The sequence below is a fragment of the Bombus terrestris genome, chromosome 5 (genome assembly GCF_910591885.1).
Source record: "Bombus terrestris chromosome 5, iyBomTerr1.2, whole genome shotgun sequence".
Lineage (NCBI taxonomy): Eukaryota > Metazoa > Arthropoda > Insecta > Hymenoptera > Apidae > Bombus > Bombus terrestris.
In genome coordinates this window covers 3,079,457-3,097,069 of record NC_063273.1, presented here as the reverse complement: position 1 = coordinate 3,097,069, position 17,613 = coordinate 3,079,457, and the positions used below count along the sequence as shown (strand labels likewise).

The 17,613-nt window shown below is 30.0% G+C and overlaps 3 protein-coding genes across 5 annotated transcripts; 2 read left to right on the top strand and 1 right to left on the bottom strand.

Moving 5' to 3' along the window:
• The first annotated feature begins 491 nt into the window (after positions 1-491).
• Positions 492-3,865, top strand: LOC100644207 (zinc finger protein 569). The gene is made up of 5 exons (XM_003395710.4): positions 492-745; positions 965-1,520; positions 1,606-2,597; positions 2,684-2,909; positions 3,006-3,865. Exons 1-5 carry the CDS (start codon positions 651-653, stop codon positions 3,783-3,785), a joined length of 2,649 nt encoding a protein of 882 aa, XP_003395758.1. The 5' UTR covers positions 492-650; the 3' UTR covers positions 3,786-3,865.
• Positions 3,866-4,248: 383 nt separating this feature from the next.
• Positions 4,249-6,216, top strand: LOC100644326 (probable methyltransferase-like protein 15 homolog). The gene is made up of 2 exons (XM_012308891.3): positions 4,249-4,500; positions 4,715-6,216. Exon 2 carries the CDS (start codon positions 5,002-5,004, stop codon positions 6,157-6,159), a length of 1,158 nt encoding a protein of 385 aa, XP_012164281.2. The 5' UTR covers positions 4,249-4,500; positions 4,715-5,001; the 3' UTR covers positions 6,160-6,216.
• A 167-nt stretch (positions 6,217-6,383) lies between these two features.
• On the bottom strand, positions 6,384-15,715 carry LOC100644014 (C-1-tetrahydrofolate synthase, cytoplasmic). 3 transcript variants are annotated; one of them, XM_020863147.2, is made up of 13 exons: positions 15,651-15,715; positions 12,484-12,549; positions 11,303-11,638; positions 10,671-10,763; positions 10,334-10,475; positions 9,877-9,988; positions 8,696-9,261; positions 8,083-8,386; positions 7,792-8,009; positions 7,248-7,711; positions 6,914-7,166; positions 6,646-6,831; positions 6,384-6,579 (listed from the first exon to the last, which is right to left on the bottom strand). In XM_020863147.2, the coding sequence occupies exons 1-13, from the start codon at positions 15,698-15,700 to the stop codon at positions 6,490-6,492; spliced, it is 2,880 nt and encodes a 959-aa protein (XP_020718806.2). In that variant the 5' UTR covers positions 15,701-15,715; the 3' UTR covers positions 6,384-6,489. The 3 variants fall into 3 exon arrangements, with proteins under 3 accessions (XP_020718806.2, XP_003395757.2, XP_012164280.2); XM_003395709.4 differs by lacking the exon at positions 15,651-15,715 and adding an exon at positions 13,617-13,686; XM_012308890.3 differs by lacking the exon at positions 15,651-15,715 and adding an exon at positions 12,633-13,121.
• Positions 15,716-17,613: the final 1,898 nt, after the last annotated feature.

Sequence of the window (17,613 nt, the reverse complement as noted above, 5' to 3'; positions counted from 1 at the left end):
AATTCTAATTAAGAAATTGGTATGTTCTTTTTCAAAATAAAATATCCTATGTCTACAAATTTCTTAATAAGAAAATCAAGATAGCTGTTATTTGTCTGAGTCTTCAATATCTTTGTTATTATTCTCATATATATTTAACGTTTGATTTTTTTAAACGCAATGCTTAAGAAATTTGTACAAGCCGATCACATAAGAATATCCTTGAGTAGAAAAAAAATATTTTTGAATGCTAAATTTAATAATTTCTTAAACTGAATAATATAATACTGAAAAATTGGTGCCACAAATAACTAGCATTCCGAGTATATCATATCATAAGTACATCATATTAATAAGTAGAAAGTAAAACAGAGTTTTATGTGTAAAAATATATAGATAATAATCATTTATGGTAATAATAGAAATTTAATCCTCGGAAGATAAAATCAGTATTCAGTATAAATCGAAAATACCTAGTTAGTTAACGCCATCTTTTAAGTATTGCTAGAATTATAATTTCTGTACATGAAATCATTGTCTGTGATCAAATAACACAGCTACTAACAACATCTCGATAATAGATTTAATATAATAGATTAATCTATAGATTTAATGAAGAAATTAGCAGAAAAGTACATAAAATTTATCATTTTTAAATTAAAGTGTTCAACATGAAGATAGTTTGCGCTGCCAAAACTTGTAAATACTCTTCGGATAATGAAGACTCGACAAATGTCAAATTCATTCACTTTCCGAACAGTGATACGTAAGTCTTGTCAAATTATAAATTAATCACTATTTAAAAATAATATTTCATTCATTATACTAATCGTAGTTATACATATTTTTAATTTGCAAGCAAATAATATTCTTCATTATCATAATAATCATTATGTAAAATAATATACTTAATTAGTAGTCTTCCTTTATTTATTAGCAATTAAATATTTTGTTTTATAACTTGTTATAAATTATTTTCTTACAGTTCAAAAATATGGGCACATCAGTGTGATAGAACGGATCTTTTAATGAAATCTAATGAAGAATTGTATTCAAATTATTATATATGTTCTCATCATATAGAAGATCGTTATTTCATAAATAAGACAGATCCTGTGATAATAGATCAACATGCTATTCCAACATTATTTGAATCTGATATTATTGCTGGAAAGGATTCAAAAAATGTCTTTGATAAAAATGAACAAACAGAAATAACTGATAATGTTATGTTATCATATTGTGATATGGATGTTGAAATGGATCAGTATCATGAAATCAGTATTAAATTTTCAAATTTATGTAGAATATGTGAAGAACCATGTTTTGATGGTATAGAAATATTTTCACTGAAAGGAATAGATCTAGGGCTAAGAGAAAAAATAAGTTTACATTTACCAATCATGGTTGATATGGAAGATATAATGCCACAGAAATTGTGCATAAATTGCTATAATAAATTAGAAGTTGCACATTCGTTAGTTATAACATCTTTAAGAACAGACATGAGGTTGAAAAAATTTTTGAATATTAATGCAGAAGTAAGTAGCTAGTATATATAACTTGATTTTTAACTACTATATATATATCATAATATTAAGATCAAATGTATATATTATTTTACAGCTAAATTATGATCATAAGTATAGTGCCATAGCAAAAAAGTGTTCCTTAGAAATAGATGAAGAAATGTCTATGAATGAAACAACTGATGTTACATCTGTAGAATTATCTTCTAGCAAAATGAATGAAATTTCTATGAATCAGGAAGTTCCTAAAGGATTTAGTGACTTGGAAAATACCAATATGCAAAAAGATAGTTTTCAAAATAGTATAAGAAAGGAAGTGCAATCTGAATTAAATAGTTTTATTGCATCACATAATGAGGAAATTAAAGAAGATGAATGTACAGATAGACTAACAAAGAATTATTCAGATAATGAAATATTAAATAATGAAATTCAATGCTTGTATTGTAAAAATATCTTTAAAACACAAGAGATGTTTGAAAATCACAAAATGTTGTGTGATGGTGGAGAAATAGTTGTACAGAAGGAAAAAGAAGCTAATAATAATATGAATGATAAAGAATCCAATAATATAAAGATAATGAACTTTCAATTTATAACAAAAACTTGTAATGTTTGTCATGCAAATTTTGAAACTGAGAAACACTTTGTTGAACATAAACTTTCGTATTGTAAATTTCTTCAAGTAAAAGATTATCAAATTACTGATAAAATAATTATGAACAAAGAACAATGCAATAATCATAAAGATTCCTACAATACCAATAATCCATCAATGGAAACCAATAAAAAATGTGGCCATTGTGGTTTGATTTATATTACTAAAAAGGAATTATTAAATCATATTATGGATTGTCATGAAGGTCAACTTCTATTTAAATGTATCATGTGTGATAGAAGCTATGAAAAGTGGTCTAGTTTAGATGTACATGAAGCCACTCATAGAATAGATAAACCTTATTTATGTGATTTATGTGGAAAAAGTTTTAAACATTCCAATAATTTAAGAGGTCATAAAAGAACTCATTTGGATGATTCAAAAAAGAAACGACACATTTGTGACATTTGTGGAAATGCATTTAGATCTAGGTAGCATTCTAAAACTTTTAAGTATTATATCATAAAGTAAATCATCAATTTTGTATTTTTCAATAATTGTGAAATATGTAATTCAGATTTCATTTGGGAGAACATATGAATCAACATAATGGAAATAAACCTTACTCCTGTGAAAAGTGTGGTAAAGCTTTTTACAAAAGAATACAACTAAGACAGCATAAACTTTCTCATGGTTTGAATAAACATGTCTGTCCAATTTGTGGCACAGCTTTCAATCGTAAAGGAAACATGAATACACATCTTAAACGTCATAACAGTGGAAATGGTATATATACATGTAGTGTAAGTATACCATTATCAGAAACAAATTAATAGCATTCAAAATTAATAATTCATAGCATTCAGTATTACGTAAAAATATATGCATTTTATTTCTAGATATGTACACACACATGTAAATCAATGAGTGAACTAAAGTTACATAGAAAAAAACATACAGAACAAGATACTATAGAAAGCATAGAAAAAAAACATATCGATAAACCTACATGGAAATGTAAGAGTTGTGACCGAATATTTTCAACTCGAGCGGTATTATTAAATCATGAACGTACACATAAAGAAGATAAAATAAGTATCGATTGTAATATTTGTGGGAAAAAATTAGCAAGCAAAAATTCTCTGGTGTACCATAAAAAATCCATTCATTCTTCGGAGAGACCGTATATGTGTCAATATTGTGAAGAATCGTTTGTTTCCAAAGAATCACGTCTTATACACGAAAGAATACATACCGGAGAACGTCCTTACGTTTGCAAAATATGTAAAATGGAATACAAATGTTCAAGCAATCTTAATCAACACATAAAAATTCATTCTGGGATTAAGCCTTATATATGTATATATTGTAATAAAAGTTTCACGCGTAGAGGAACGTTAAATGTGCATGAGAGAATACATACTGGAGAGAAACCATTTGCTTGCGAAACGTGTGGTAGGACATTTTCTCAAAAAAATGACATGATCAAGCACACTAAAACACATAATGCCAAATCGTTGTCTTGTGAACAATGTAATGAAGTTTTCGCAAGGAAGAAAGATATCTTAAAGCATATTGCTTTGCACGAACAAAATAATTCTATAATTCAGGAATATGTAGAGATACAACAAGAAATAGAACCTTACAGTGTGGATATAGCATGCTCTGAATTTGAATAATTTTTTTTATATATGAAATAAAATAAATATTAGGTGCTAAGATAATTTGTGCATGTAGGTACATAAATTTAGTTAACAGATTTCGCCTGCGTTTAGTTTCAATTTCAACTACTGCTGCTAATGTCGTATTTATCTTGAATCGATAACGTTACATGTGATATGAAGTTGATAAGAGAATCAACACCATTTTAGTAAATAGTAAAAATTGATTTGTTTATTTGCTCAGGGATTTACCTCGATCACGTGATATAAAATTCTTTAATACGTTAGGTTTATTTTATTTTATACTTATTCATGATAGTTGGTGATATGTATTTAAAAGTGACTAACTTTTTGTAAATTGGTATTTTATTACATTATTATTACTATTTTTACTAACGTAAATCATTATTGCGCGACTTTGCCAGTTTCATATTTGTCTATCTCAAATAAAAAAATAGATATGAACTTTTCAATAGAATCGTACAATTAAATAGGTTCTTGTCCATGCTAGTGTGCAATCAAACATTATAGATCCCTATTTATATAGGTTCTTGTATATGCTAACTTTAGTTGACCTCAGCACTTGACCGCATGGTGCAGCACTTGTACTGAGAAATAACTAGAATTACGAGCGTGAGCATTCTCGTTTCCTCTCTGTTATTACCATGGGTACATATAGAAATTATATGAAATTATTAGAATCATGGCCCTTGGATAATTCTAAACCTGGCAGGTAATTTTGTTAAATTAACTAAATTCGACTATTTTTTCCTTCCATAATCTATATTCAGGTTAGATTTAATATTTTAAATAGTTATGGTTATAAATGTTTTGATACTGTATAGAATTAGTTATATGTTTTATAGTATTAGAGTATATTATTAATTTTATATCTAATTATTGTAATTGTTGTTATAAAATATAATTATAATTTATATGTATTTTAGAGACTTAGCTCAGCATATTCGTGATCAATTAAAACTTGCTTTTGCAAAGGGTGAAGCTAGTGAAGTAAATCGTGAACAATGTGACCGTTATTACATGAGTTTGAAGAGAATTTCTTCCAATCATTATGGACAAATATATAATCGCACACTTTCAAGTACTGCTACTGGATTAACAAAAGATCAATGTAATTTACTGCTTACACCAGAAGCACTAGATTACTATTCAGAAGACAAAAGAGGATTTTTTAACGGTAAATTTTCAAGATTATTCAAGAATATTGTTAAGAATGAAGCTAATAAGTGATATAATTCATGTATATAAATATTATGGCATGAAATATTTAAAAAAGGATGTACATTATTTATTTTGGACACATAATAATACGATAGATTTAAAGAATAGTAGAAAATATAGCGAAATAGCAAACAAAACTGATAATACTATTAAAAATATACCTCATGTGCCAGTTATGGTTAAGGAAGTATTACATTATTTGGAGCCATTACCAGGAAAAATTTTTGTGGATATGACATTTGGAGCTGGTGGTCATTCTACAAAAATTTTGGAATCTTCACCTGATGTAAAAATATTTGCATTGGACAGAGACCCTATTGCATATCAATATGCACAAATTTTGTCAGAGAAATATCCTGGACAATTAATACCTTTATTGGGGAGATTTTCTGAATTGCCACAGTTGCTTTGTAAATATAAGGTAAATGCACATAGCATAGATGGCTTCTTGTTTGATTTTGGTTGTTCATCTATGCAATTTGATATTGCTGAAAGAGGATTTTCAGTGTCAAAAAATGGACCTTTAGATATGAGAATGGATGGATTTAGATGCCCATCAGAACCTACAGCTAGTGAAGTTCTAGAGCAAATAACAGAACCAGACTTAGCTCGTGTGTTAAGAATTTATGGTAATGAAAAGTATGCTAAAAAAATTGCACGTGCCATTATAGAAGCTCGATATAATTTTAGAAGCTTAAAAACTACACAAGAATTAGCTCAACTTATTGAGTCTGTGATTTCTGGAAAAAGACTTGATCAACTTGGCAGATATATTCATTGTGCAACAAAAACATTTCAAGCATTAAGAATTTTTGTAAATAATGAATTAAATGAGATTAACTATGGTATTGTTATTGCTGGGTCATATTTAAAGACGAATGGTCGTTTAATAACAATATCTTTTCATTCTCTGGAAGATACAATCGTTAAAAGGCATATGACAGGAAACATAACAGAAACTGTAGCTAATGTATTACCATTAAAATATTTAAATTATGGTAAACATTATAGTTCAACTGAAATGGAAGATTTTAATAAAACACCTTGGAAAATGTTGCATAAACATATAATAACACCTACACTGGAAGAAATAAATGCAAATCCAAGATCACATTCTGCAAAATTTCGAGCTATCTGTAAAATAGCTTAAATTATTGTCAGATTTTAGAATTGACACTGTAGATATGAATAAATATTTCCATTTGTATCTTTTTTTAAATACAAAATAATATTTATTGGATCTTTGACAATATATGTACATTGTATCATGTGTAAACAAAGAAATAAAGAGTTACAGTTTAAAGATACAAAAATGTACAAAACATTCAAGGTAAAATATACTTTATAATACTTCATACATGAAACAAATCACCATTTAGGATTCATTTTTTCATTTTTATTCAGAAAGATATGAATTTATGTAAAAATCTGTAGTCTAATTGTAAATCATGACGTTTATAACATTGTAGATGTAACATACTTAAAATAAGCCTTCTATTTCATCTGTTTCACTGTTCCACTCCATGTCATAAATGCTTGGTCTTGTAGAAAGACCTGGCATCATCATTATCTAGAAACGTAGTACATATTATAGTTATATATTATATCGTAATATTCAATAATCTGAAGTACTTACTTCTCCTACTATTGGTACTATAATGCCTGCTCCTACTGACACAAATATATCAGTAATTTTGAGTGTGAAATCTGTAGGTGCACCTTTAATTGATGGATCACCCGTTAAAGAGTTTGATGTTTTTGCCATGCATAGCGGTAAATTATCATAATTTAATTGATTATACTTTTTTATTTTCTCCTGAACCTGTGTTCATAATTATTGATTGTACACATAATTGTGTAAATTTTATATCAAACAAGAATTTTCTACAAAGTTGAGAGCTTACCTTGTCCGCAAGAACAACTTCTCCAGCTCCATACATTTCTTTGGCAATAATATTTATCTTTTCTTCTATACCAATATTAAGATCATACAATACTTTGAAATTACTAACTTTATTCGTAGCAGCTATGACTGCATCAGCTAGTTCTGTGGCACCAGCACCACCCTCTGCCCAATGATTACATATAGCTGCATTAGTAGCACCACTTTCTATTGCTGCTCGTTTCACTAATTCTAATTCAGCTTGAGTATCAGTACTGAAATAATATTTTACGATTCTGTATTTACTATGCAAAAGTATTTACGAGGAAAATTATTTACCTTTATGTAAAATTTACCTGTGAACATTAATAGCAACAATAACTGGAACACCAAATTTAATTCCATTACTGATATGCTTCTGAAGATTCGGAAGACCTTTCCTAACTAAATCAAGATTTTCCTCAAGATATTCTTTTTTTAATGGAACGCCAGTCTTTACTGGAGGCCCTCCACCATGCATCTTCAATGCTCTAATAGTTACAACAAGCACAACAGCGTTTGGCATATGATTAGATGTTCGACATTTAATGTCAAAGAATTTCTCCATACCGATATCAGAACCGAATCCACTTTCGGTTACTACGATACCTTCCGGTCCAACTAATTTTAATGCAATAGCGTCTGCTATGATGGAGGAACAGCCATGAGCAATATTTGCAAACGGTCCAGCATGGATCATCACCGGCGTTCCTTCCAATGATTGCATAAGTGTTGGCTCAATAGCATCTTTCAATAAAATTGCCATTGCTCCAGTCATACCCTAAATGTATGTATATATTATTACCGAGCACTAGAATGAAATATTTGCAATCTCATAATTTGGATAATAGATATACTAACGAAATCTTCGGCAGTTAACGGTTCTCCATCTTTGTTAAAAGCAACTACTATTTTGCCGAGTCTTCGCTTCATATCATCGACGCTAGTTGACAATGCAAGTATTGCCATTATTTCTGAAGCAACAGAAATGCGGAATGATGTTTCTCGCGTTCTACCTTTCTCGGTCGGACTTTGACCAATAGTAATCTTCCGTAAATATCGATCATTTGTGTCGACCACTGAAATAAGTATATTTGTGTAAAAGATCGTATTGTTTTTTTAATCTTTTGTGCATGACGTATCCCATGCTACCTCGAGTCCAAGTAATGTTTTCTGGGTCAATATCTAATCTTGCGAATCTCCTCCTTTCTTCTTCCGTTAAACTATTTGGATCGGTCTTTGTGATACCTAGTTTTTTTAAACGTCTTAATTGTATCTTCGAAAATTTCCTTTCATTTTTGATAGTTGGTACAAGATGATCGTAAAGAGATTGATCACTTTGAGTACATTCGTGGAAATATCGAGTATCAATTTGTGCTGCTAATAGATTATTCGCTGCGCTTATGGCGTGGATATCACCAGTTAAATGCAAGTTAAATTCTTCCATAGGAATGATCTGAAAATTGTATTGTATTACTTATACCTTTTTTTTGATAGTATGCTTTGATATTTTTTTCATTATTATTTCTTCTTTCATCTAAATCATACAATTTTACGGAATTAATTTTATGAAGAAATTAAAATATTTATATTACGACGATGAACATCTCTCTTGTTTCGTTTCTGATTTGTGTAATGAGTTTTTATAAAGCACTTATCATTCTAAGACATCTTTTACGTCGAAAAAGCATTGAAAAACAATAGATGGTGGCAGTAAGATTAAGTTGTATACCTTAAAAATTTTTTTAATTTCAATAGACAATACCTGTGAATATCCTCCACCAGCCGCTCCTCCTTTAACTCCAAAAGTAGGTCCTTGACTAGGTTGTCTTAGAGTTGCAAATGAATTCTTTCCTTTGAATGCTGTTAATGCTTGCACCAAGCCTAACGACATTGTACTTTTGCCTTCACCAAATGGTGTTGGCGTGATACCAGCAACTACCACGAGTTTTCCATTTGGTTGGTTTTCCAATCGTTTTAAAACTTTCAAGCTGATTTTTGCTTTTGTACTTCCATAAGGACTAATTTCATTAGGAAGTAAACCAATTTCCTCGGCTAAACTCGTGATTGGTTTAGGTTCCTGATTTCTTGAAATCGTTATGTCGTTAGGTACCGGCTTTTGGGGATTGATTTTTAAAATTTTTAAATTCCATTTTTTGTTTAATACTTTCTCTGCTGTTCTTTGTGCAGATATTACTGTGTTTTTCATTAACATAGCAACGGTCATTGGACCAACACCACCAGGTACTGGCGTGATATAAGAAGCTACTTTAGCAGCTTCATCATAATCTACATCGCCCACCAAACGTTGTCCACTTTTTTTTGTAGGATCTGAAAGAATTTTTCAGATTATTATTTTATAAATGAATTCAATGACTTTGTAATTATTGCATTTAATTGTCCGGTGCTCTCTCACTATTTTCGATTGAATCGTATTTTTCTATCGTTAAAAAATTTCATTAAAAAAAAATTGCTATCGATTTTCGTGAATCGTCATTTTAATTGTATATTACAATTCTTCTTAAGACAGTAAAAATCTTCTTCGTTTCAAGATTGCGAAATACAAAATTTGAGGATCGCAACTATGTTGATATTCTTTAAAACCTTAGAATTTCATTAAGAACAGGATAAACAAAAGTAAATTTCGGAAAGAATAAGTTTAAAAAATGATCTTCTTTAGCGGAACTAGAATGAAGAAATTTGTTCAGATTTATTTCTTCCGTATTTGTCTATTATATATGATATTTCAAAATTCGAGATCTACATTATGAAAAAGAAGATACCTGCGTTAAATATACTTTTCATAACAGTGATAATGAGCTTAGGAATTATAACATTAAGTACAATAATTATTGCAAGTTTAACATTAATAATACACAATTTTAAGAGAAATAATATTGATGGGAAAATAATATCAATGAATGCAGTACGTGAAATTATGTCTACCTGGAATGGAATTGATTCCGCAATCGATTACGACTGCACCCGGTTTAATCCAGCTTCCTTTAACCATCTGGGGTTGACCAATACCAACCACTAAGATGTCAGCTTGTGAAACCTTTAATCACAATCGAATATTCGATGTAAAATATAGTTAAGATTTTCTAAATCTTCGTTTAAAAATTCGTAAAAAGCATAGTTAAAATGTTAATCTTATAAGTGAAAAATGTCTTATCTAGCATTTTTTATTTTTCAAGATATACTGAAATATTGTAAGCTATCCATCTTTTTACCCTTTAAGCAATGTTGTATTATACAAACTGTTACGAAATGACGACCAAATATTTTGAATTGAACGAAGAAAAACGAAGACACAAGAAACAATAAAACTTAATTCTTCTTAGGTATTTCAAAATTAACTAAGGAAGACAATATGTTGATCCAATGGAGATAGAATACTTACAATTCGTGGAAGATCTCGCGTTTTTGAATGGCATACTGTTACAGTTGCGTTATGCCATTTTAATAATTCAGATATAGGTGTACCAACGATTTTACTTCTGCCTATAACTACAGCTTGAGCACCAGCGATCGGTACGCCGCTTCTACAAAACATTATTTTAATTATTTTGCATTAGATATCATCTTATACTTTATGCAGGTACATAACTATCATGCGTAATCGTTATATTTATCTATTTAAAAAGTTATTTCTTTTTAATTATCATGTTGTGTTCTTTTTTCGAATGGAAAGCATAAGGAATTGTTAGCTAAAAAGAAAAAAAGCATTTTCAACATACTTTTTGATAAGTTCAATGCATCCATTTGGAGTGCATGGTAAGAATCCAGACATATCGCCAATGGCTACTCTTCCTTCGTTAATTGTGTTTAATCTAAAAAAATAGAATATTTTAATATTCATTGTTCTGTGCATAAGAGGAAATAGGCATTACTTCTTATTTTCGGTCATAAATACAGGTTAATGTTTGAATATTTTCCAATAAGCTGGATCGACGGAAATATTGTGACGTTCCCTAACAAAATAAGTAAAAAATTGTTATCGAGTTTGCAAGTGTTTAAAAGGAAGGTTTTTAACGACTACGCTCTTATCATTTAATTCGAGATATTTTGTGTCACAGGTCACGTTACTGACGCGTTTTCTTGTATCTGTCAGCATTTATTTCTTACATTATGTTATCCTAAAACACATTTTGCTTGATAAACTTGTCATTTAATAATAAATTTTTGAAAATTTCGTTGCGAACATTGATTAATTCTTATTCGTATACGTGAGTCGGCGCATGAAATATATTTAAAATAGATGTTAATTATATTATTATTTTTTCAGTTTAAATGAACAGTAATTCAAAATTGAGCGCAGTATTAAAAAAAAAAAATTATTACGTCGATTATGATAATCTGGAAAACTTACCCATCCACATCCTTTTCGGGCGATACTAAGTCGGTAATCATAAGAGAATTAATTTTATTAATACAGTCAAGCGGCATTTGTACGATGATACCGTGTATGTTTGGATCATTGTTCAATTTATTTACTTTGTTTATTAATTCTAGTTCTGTGACGGTATTTGGTAATTTGACATGATTTGCGACAATTCCAATTTCACTTGCCGCTTTTATCTTCATTCTTATATAAACATTTGAGTCTTCTCTGCCGCCTACTTGAACGATCGCTAAACCAGGTACATAATTTGGTAATTTCTCACTCAATGCTCTCACATCTTCCCTTAGATTTTCACGAATTTCGCTAAGAAAGTAAAAAATTCATTATAATATATATTTTCAATAATATATAATATATTTAGAACTATATAAAATGATTTGCGAAAAATAAAGTACTAAATTTGTTAAGTTAATAATTTAGGAATGTATCTATTAGAATTTCTTTTTGTAATATATTTCGAATTAAATTGATTTCGTGTACATATTTTGTTGATATTGACATTGATAATTAGAAATTTGAAATATTTTATTGGTAGAAATTTTCTATTTGTATATATATAATTCGATAATATTTTTTAGAAATACGTAGATAAATTAATATATCCATATGTATTATCTACATTTTCGATATCGCATGCATCTCTTACGAGTATTTAAATTTGGCGGTTCTTAATGCAGATATATACATCCATGTTTTCTAAAGAGTAATATACAATTAAATGTTTTACTAAATATCAAGGATTTCATTTCAAGAATTATTTGTATTCTAATGAACGCTTTTTTTGATTATGTAATCAAGTCACAGAAAATATACATAACCTCACATAGAGAAAGAGGCATACTTTTATAAAGCATATAATTATTAAGAACTGGTTTAAGAATTAAATTATAAAAGATAGGAAAGTCAGTCTAATGAATAGTATCGACCTCTATGAAACTATGAAACACTCGGAAAATAAATTTAAATTGTAACTTCTATTCGAATAGCTTTTATTTTGAAAATTGAACCACGTGTAAGATCAGATCGATAAATTATTTCGAAGATCTATTCTGAAAGCTGTAATACATTTTATTTGAATAGCTACATACGAATTAAGAATGCTCTTTTTATCGTTTAAAGCTTATTTTTGATAGTTTTTAATAACTTACCTTGCCAATTTGGTGCCGGATAACACAATTCCTCGTATATCTGTCGACATGATTCTGTGCAAGAATCTATAATCACACAAAAGAAATTACTATTGTTTTTTACTGATTTTTCACTGTACAAATTAATCGCTGTGTAAACTAAGACGTACAAATCGATACGATCAACATGAATTTACTGGAAGACCGACACTGTTCGAATGAACAGTTTAAGTGCAGGCAACCGGTTTACAAGCGATTCAACTCGTGACTCCTGAATACTCATGTATATAAGTATATATCTTTGTAGTGATATCGTTATGCGAGCTGTTCACACATTGAAGCACCTAATCGATCATTTAAACGTTTATATCCACTGGAAACTTGAGTAAAATATAATATGTAAAGCATGCGTGTGTCAATATGTGCAATAAGATAAAAATTAACCCAAACAAATGTTCTAACTATTACTTTACTTTACTGAATAAAGAACCAACCCCCAAAGTTAGTCTTCACAATTAAATAAATTCTGTCAGGCACCTCGGACTTTACTTAGACAAGAAACCAAACTGAAGAAAATACATTCAAGGGAAAATAAAACAAATAAAAATTACTAGAAAATCGGTATAGTGTGGTATATTAGGCCTAAAATAAGAAACTCTAAATTGAGCAGAGACAACAAATTATTAATATATAAAACCATTATTAAACACGTATGAACATAATGTAGAACTATAATGAACTATATGAACTATAATGTAGACAAAATGTATCTAAAAAATGGAAACCAAACTATCATCTTAAGATTCATCTTCAATGCGTTGACTTTTATCAGATACGACGATACAAGGAAAATGTTAAAAATCCCCACAGTTGAGGAAATTACATGACACACCACAGCACATAAACAATCACACAAACCCACTTATCAAAAACTGCTACACAAACTCCGATTTATTAATGCTCACGCATTAACACATTACACACACACACACACACACACACACATGCAATAGTAATAGAACGTTCCACTAATTCCCGATAATTGTATCGGAATCCACACGATTCATTTTAACCCTTAAAAAAATATACTTGACTATTTGGAAGACAAGAGTATTAAAGATTTGAAAGAGTATTATAAAAAATATTATTCTTACTTGGAAGTTTGCAGTATTCGTGTCATATGATGGAGTTAAGATGATGATCCGGTTGAAACTAATGAATCATTAACAAATATGATCTCCATGGGGGGTAAGGAAATACATACATGCAACAAACAAAAAAATGAATGTTTACCGATAATTTATATCGCAACTGTAATTGATAAACTTTGATCTCCATTATTTGACATGCGTGCATGAAGACAATATTATTATCTTTACGAGATGCAGAGTATGTACGAGTAAAACAATTTTTTCTTAAACTAGCGATATTTTGTATTCGTAATGTAGTATCGTAAGGAAAAAGCCTGATTAGAGATTGATCAAAACAATGTCGTCTGTCCTTCGGTTGTTAGTTTACATAGGGGAAAAAGCCTTTGTGACTAAAGTCACCTAGTTCTTTCGGAGCATTAACAGGATGGGATTAGAGAGAGGAAAAAATAACGCTAATGGAGAAGGACGATTTGAATTTAAAGAGTTGTTGATCGAGTAGTGGGAGTGAGTCGAGAGATCAGAGGAGTCGAAAAGTAGAGTTGTTAGCGTTGTCGTGTTGCGAGAGTTGTTAGCGTTGTTGAGAGATTGAGTGGTTAGCGTTGTGGAATTACAAGAGTTACTAGCGTAGCTGAGAGATTGAGTTGTTAGCATCGTCCAGTTGCGAGAGTGGTCGAATTAGAGTAAGATTGGTACACTTAGTTCAAATTAACAACCATCGTTTTCTGTCTAATTAATATCTGTATAACTAATTTATTGTAAATAAATTACAAATTATAAATAGTATCAGGAAAAATTTATACCTAAATTTCCCCGATACTACAGTAATAATAAGTTTTTGGATGAACGTAACAGAATTACAATGTTGAACATGAATGAGATAAAAGTGAATGCATTTTCGTAATACTTATGTACGTTGATATGAAAATGAATCTAAATATGTTACGTATAGTCGGTGTAAAAAGTACTCGTATAGTCTTTAAAATAGAATTCTTTTTAAATTGGACTAAACAACTTCATTTATTTGGAGAAGCTGGGAAGATTAGTTTACTAGAGGAAACGTAAAAAGATTTTTGGAAAAGTTGCAATTGTTCGGAATTGCGAAGAAAGAAGTAAAGGTCGCGCTTCGTATCCTTTTTTATCGAAATCGATTGATTTCGATGAAAAAAATGCAAAGAATGCAAAAATCTTTACATTTATTACAATTTATACACCGAAAGTCGTGAAAAAGTGCGATTTTCACTATTTTTAGCCGTTTGTAGCTCATAGCGACGTTTATCGATTTCAATACAATTTTCGGCATGTATATGACTGGCATAAATCTTCAAAATTTATTGTTTATAAACATAAAAAAGATGTAAAACGTTTTCTCTTTTTTCTTCGCGATTACGAACAATTGCTACTCTTCCAAAAGTCTTTTTACGCTTTATCTAGTAAACTAATCCTCCTAATTTGTCTAAAGAAACTCAAATCATTTGATCTAACTTTAAGAAAGTTATTCTGTTGTAAAGAGTATGAATACTTTCTACATCAACTGTATTTACTGTATATACATATTTATATTCGTTTTCAATAAATAACTGACGGATATATGATTGATTGTGAGATCTTACTACATGTTGATAACTAAATGATTTATTAAATCTTATCGTAGACGTCAAAGCTACGTAATAAATTCTTGTAATATGATGCTAAAAATAATTAATTTCCTAGTCAAACGAAATATAACTAGTACATATTTCAATATTTTCAATATTCATTACACAAAATTCGACAATTTCATATCCTATTAATTAATATTTTAAAAATCTATGTATCTATAATATGATCAACGAATTTTAGAACAGGAATAATCGAATACACATATAGTATCTCTTAATTGGTGAATTCTGGTTTATTTTTCAAATACGACTTCGTATTATGATTTTAATTAATGTACGAGATAATTACACTAAGTTTAAAATATTTATGATGAATTAAAATTGAAAATAATTGACGCACGTCAAGCTCAAGCGATGACTATACAGATTTAATACTTACTGAATTAAACTCCATACAGCCTCGATACAGATTCGATACGAATTAACCATGGACTATTTGTTTAACTGACTAACCATACGACTAGTTATGACTACCATCGACTACCATCGGTTACTATCCCGAACTTCTCCGCGTTTTCCTTTTTCCTGGGTGCCGAGGAAAGGGAAAGTTCTCTTCCGAGGTGGGGATAAGCAATAAAACAATAAATTTTCTTTTCAAAGACCCATGGGTTTGTTGGTACGTTCCAGAGTCTATACTTTTACGATATTCCGTCCTCGGACGTCGTTTCGCAGTCCATGCGGCCAACACATGTGCTTTAACTCCGGAATTTTCTCTACAGCCGCTACATAACTTAGAAACGTTAAAAAAAAGCTGATTTTTTATTAAATAAATAACGAATTGTATTGCTTTATAACTTACTGCTTTATCTTCTAAGAATAATTGATTTTTATTTTATATTTATATTTGAACGAATAATTATCAAAGAACACATAATATATATGTTTGTTAATACACGTTCATATTTAATTAAGGAAATATAGAAAGGCTCAAAGTTGTTTATACGGAGCTTTGGGAACAGTTCAAATTATACTACTCTCCAGAACTTTGTGGAGAACCGTGCAAAAACAGCTTGCTTTCCTCATTCTGTTCTGTGTTTCAAAACCCCACGAGTCGATAAACCCATCTAATTTACTGCGGGCGTTTTCCAAGACTAAGCAAAAACCGAATTTAAGCTTCTTGATGTTACGGCGATTAATTTCGTCGTCGTATTATTAAAACTATACCCAAGTATTTTTCGATCTATAAACAATATAACATTTATTTAATATTGGGCAAATGATTGGTATATTAAAGTTTGGTCTATCGAACATTCTCTAAATAATTCATAATTTAACAATTAAATTTCCTACTTCGCATTCGTATCTTGCTTAAGTCGTATTATTCGTATTATTAAAACACGTACAATAGTGTTCGTCGGTGATTAGACCTCTTAGTGTCTCGACAACTTGAAAAGACTATACGTTCGCTTCAAATGGCTCAATGAAATTAAGCGTAGTATGTTCTACGTCCTTTATCCGGTCTTCGCGCTGATTGGGGGATCTGTAATGTCATTAGGCCGTGGTCTTCAACTGACCGTTCCGCCGTTTCGTCATTCGAGGTTGGAGCAAACGGCGAAGATTAGTAAGATTAACCAAGATCCTCCTTCTGCGTGGCTTTCCGTGTTCTCAGAAGGGCGGAAGCCCGACGAAGAAGCGTGAATCGTGGCTACGTCTCTGATATTTCAGATTTCCCCTGTGCTTCGGACAAAGCGGTCCTGATCTGTGTTTCTATCTTTATTCTTCCTTCATCCAGTTCAATTGCGTTTTCTCTAATTAAAGGTAGTTCTCGTAGAGATTTGGTTAATGCGATATCATCAATTTTTAACAACACCTGCACTATCGCTCAGACAATTACAATGACTACAAAAGATATTTGCATTTCTTCCTCAGGTTCTATATTTTATTCTCATCAAATTTTCTTAGTCGTATGGAAGTATACTATCAAATGATATGAAATTTAATTTACTTGGATCTAATTAATCAATTTGTACATGTTATAATGAATACAATGGTGTGCAAGTACTTTTTAACACTTTACATACATACATAATGAATGATTTCATATCTGTAAGAGTCAAACATAATCGAGCATTTCCGTTATTAACGTTCATTATCCTCGGCTGACTTAGTCAGCAAGCTATAGATAAGATTAAAGTTTTTTGAAACTGATGGAAAGGCTGTCGAAGCGATAATATTTAAAATCAGTTAACACTTCCAAATATCGCGCAGTTCACCTTAATATATCATTGAATAAACAACCGAATAAATAATTTATATTTCATACGATGCATATACCTATATATATTCCAGTATATAGGTACATACCCATTTGTCGATTCCATAAGAATATATTAAGTAATAAT